This window comes from Impatiens glandulifera, chromosome 4 (assembly GCF_907164915.1).
Source record: "Impatiens glandulifera chromosome 4, dImpGla2.1, whole genome shotgun sequence".
Lineage (NCBI taxonomy): Eukaryota > Viridiplantae > Streptophyta > Magnoliopsida > Ericales > Balsaminaceae > Impatiens > Impatiens glandulifera.
Genome location: NC_061865.1, coordinates 5,883,911 through 5,887,512, shown reverse-complemented (window position 1 = coordinate 5,887,512; position 3,602 = coordinate 5,883,911). Strand labels below are relative to the sequence as shown.

Here is a 3,602-nt window from a genome sequence, read left to right as displayed (position 1 = left end):
GAATGTGATCATATTCAGTACAGTTGTGGAGCGTAAAACAAAAAAAAATATGCGAAAAACTTAGCTTCCATCGTCTACCACTATGACTTGTGAAATTGTAACAAGGCAAACAACTTGCGTTTTTTAAATTTACTATTCATTTATTCAATATTTCCATTTTTTATAAGACAAATTTTTGAAACGAAAAGACAATTCCGAATCTCTTTATCCAAAAACATATTTTTCCAAAAAAAATTGTCACTTTTTTTTTACTATTCTCTATCTATTAATCCAATATATAAACATTACATAATTTGATCAATTATTTTCATATTTCAACACAATCCAAAAACCCTAAGAAATCTACCATGACTGGGATGAGCACAAGAATCATGAATCAAAATCATTCTTTTCTTCTCCTTCTAGGAAGAAGAGAAACGATCTTACCTTCCACTTCTCAATTTCTTCCTTTTCACAGAATCTACTGCAAGTATTTTCGTTCTTCTTCAGACCATGAAGCACAAAATCAGCAAAATCAGCATGTTTATGAAGGATCTCCTTCAATTGGGTCGCCATCAAGAGTTCAAAAGCTCATCGCCTCACAAACAGATCCGCTTCTTGCTAAAGAAATTTTCGATTTAGCCTCACGCCAACCTAATTTTCATCACTCATATGCATCATTTCATACCCTCATTCTCAAATTGGGTAGGTCCTGTCAATTCTCTCTAATGCAAGATGTTCTATCTCTTCTCAAGGTTAAATCTTATCATTACCCTTCAATCCCTTCGTCTCTTTTCTCCCACATTATTCAAATGTATGGAGATGCTAAGTTACCGGACAAAGTCTTAAAAACCTTTTATACAATCCTCGAATTCAACATCAAGCCAACTCACAAGCATTTGAATTCCATCCTTCAAATCCTCGTTACCCATCGAGAAAACTATCTTAGACCAGCCTTTGACCTCTTTAAATCCGCTCCTCGTTATGGGGTATTTCCCGATACTCAATCTTACAACATTTTGATACAAGCTTTCTGTTTGAATGATGATTTGAGCATTGCATATGCACTGTTTGGTAAAATGCTAAAGAGAGACGTCCTCCCAGATGTTGAATCTTATCACATCTTAATTATCGCGTTTTGTAGGAAGAGTCAAGTGAATAAAGCAGTGGAAATGTTGGAAGATATGTTGAACAAAGGGTTTGTTCCTGATTTGTTAAGTTACACAACTTTATTGAACAGTTTGTGTAGGAAGAAGAAGCTAAAAGAGGCTTACAAGCTTCTTTGTAAGATGAAAATGAAGGGTTGTAAACCGGATATTGTACATTACAATACTGTTATCATTGGCTTCTGCAGGGAAGGTCGTTCTCACGATGCTTGTAAAGTATTGGAGGATATGATCTCGAATAAGTGTCTACCGAATTTGGTTTCTTATCGAGCTTTAGTTGGTGGGCTATGTAATCAGGGTATGTATGCTGAAGCAAAGAGTTACATGGAGGAAATGCTTTCTAAAGGATATTCTCCCCACTTTTCCGTTGTACATGCATTAGTAAGAGGTTATATTAATGGAGGGAAGATCGAAGAAGCTTGTGTTTTTCTAGAGAATATGTTAGCCAAAGGAGTAATTCCACATGTGAACACTTGGATTGAGATTGTTTCAAGGATTTGTGAGGTGGATGAGTCTATTAGAATGGGGAATGGTTTAGAAGAGGTTTTGAAGGTGGAGATAGGACCCAACACAAGAATAGTCGACGCAGCTTCCGGTTTGGAGAATTACCTGATTTCGAAGGTACAACGAGTAAAGCCTCGGGTTGCTTGAAAGTGTCATGTTTTTCATTCTTCTCTGAGATCAGGGTTTTTTCCTTGAAGAAGTCTAGCACAACATTCCACTGCCATGATCTTCCATTTCAATTCAAGGTGCATTCAGTGAGGATCAAACTTTAAGAATCCTATCACTTGAGCTACAATGTGTGGGTGATTTGCAGGTATTTTTGTTGTGCCAATTTAATAGGCTTTATGTTAGGGATGCACATAGAGGCTAACATTGTTGAGATTTTTTTTTGTATTGGCTTATCTACTAATATTATGTTGTTGGTTAACTTTTGACAGTGTTTACAGATGCATCATATTTAATAACTGTGTTAGAAGCATTGTATATACTGTATAGGTTGGTGTAACTTCTTGTTCTTTTATCTAGTTTCCTCATTAGCTGCTACTAAATCCGTTTAATATCTATTGATGATTTTCGTTGATAATCAACATCTTATTTCACCAAAACAGATCAAAATATAGCAAGTTAAAAGGATCAACTCGCTCATAGGAATCATTTAGAAAATTAAACGATTGTTCTAATATATCATGGAAATTCATTGAAAGTCAAGAATCAAATAAGTTTTTGTGGTCTCTAGATGGTGAAGATGTTATTAATTGTGAGCCATTATTAGGTTCTTTACACAGGAATGAAAAAAAATGCAGAAAATTGCACAATTATACAATATTAATATTGCCTAAAAAGATTGATTCAAAAACCTGTACGCCACTAATTTGTTTCTCATCTTGCCTCTAAAAGAATAATAATGGAGCAACAAATGTATGATTATTTGCCTCTAAAAGTGGGTAATTCACCAAACATGTCTCTGTTTCTTTCTCTTTTTAGTCAAAGTCATCTTAGAATCAGGTTGCTTAATGTCTTTGTTGGTTTAAACATAGAATCTGATTTTCAAAAAAGAAAAGAACATGTTGAAAATGTATTTTCTTAGGTTATCTTCATTAATTTGGAAGGACCTTGGATCCTCTTCAATAACCCTAATTCCTTCCTCCTCCATTTTGCTACAGTATTTCATACAATCTGGAGTTTGGACTGATCTCATTTATTTTTTACCCAAAACTCCAATTTGTTTTTGCTTTTTTTATCCATTGCTTCAGTTTGCTCATGCAGACTGTTTTTTCTATACACGGAGTGTTGAAATATTAGATATGTGTTCAACTTCTTATATTTAGGTTAAGGTTTTGTAATATCTTATAGTAGATTGAAGAAGATGAGAAGAGAGTGTAAGAAGAGTTAAGAAATGAATAGCCTAAACCCATAGATGAGGAGCATAAAGAACCTCTCCATAGTCGAGAGAGAGTGTAAACTCTATTGATATTTAGTTAATTTCTTAAATCTTAGCTAGATCACTCTCTTTATAACCACAAGGTGATACCTATAGGGGCATTTGGTTTGAATGCTGGAATTGGAATAGGAATGAGTTTGATAGTAGGCTAGAATGGGAATGGGAATAGGTTTAGTCATTCCAATACTATTGTTTGGTTGTTAAGTTGGACTTAGGTATGATTACCAATATTTATGTTTTGGTTGCTACAAGTTTGGGAATACAAATGTGATAAATACCAAGTTTGGGCATAGGACATTGAGTTTCGGTTCGAGTTTAGAGGTAGAGAATTGATAACTTGGTTAATGGATTTTGATTATCGGAAAGAAGGCAAAAAAAAGTACTATAAAGTTGGAATGTGTTTCTAACCCAACCCTTTTGATGGGTTTTGTTATTCCCTAATATTTAGTAATGATTCCAATTTTTTTATTCCCAACCTCATTAACCAAACACTTGTTATTTTTATCATTCCA

General features: G+C 34.2%; 1 protein-coding gene across 1 annotated transcript; it reads left to right on the top strand.

Moving 5' to 3' along the window:
* Positions 1 to 323: 323 nt before the first annotated feature.
* LOC124935789 (pentatricopeptide repeat-containing protein At4g01400, mitochondrial) lies at positions 324 to 2,080 on the top strand. Its single transcript, XM_047476215.1, has one exon. The coding sequence runs from the start codon at positions 348 to 350 to the stop codon at positions 1,794 to 1,796; it is 1,449 nt and encodes a 482-aa protein (XP_047332171.1). The 5' UTR covers positions 324 to 347; the 3' UTR covers positions 1,797 to 2,080.
* Positions 2,081 to 3,602: the final 1,522 nt, after the last annotated feature.

Excerpts from the sequence above, each read along its gene's own strand:
- LOC124935789 (XM_047476215.1), top strand. The coding sequence starts at position 348 with ATGACTGGGATGAGCACAAGAATCATGAATCAAAATCATTCTTTTCTT.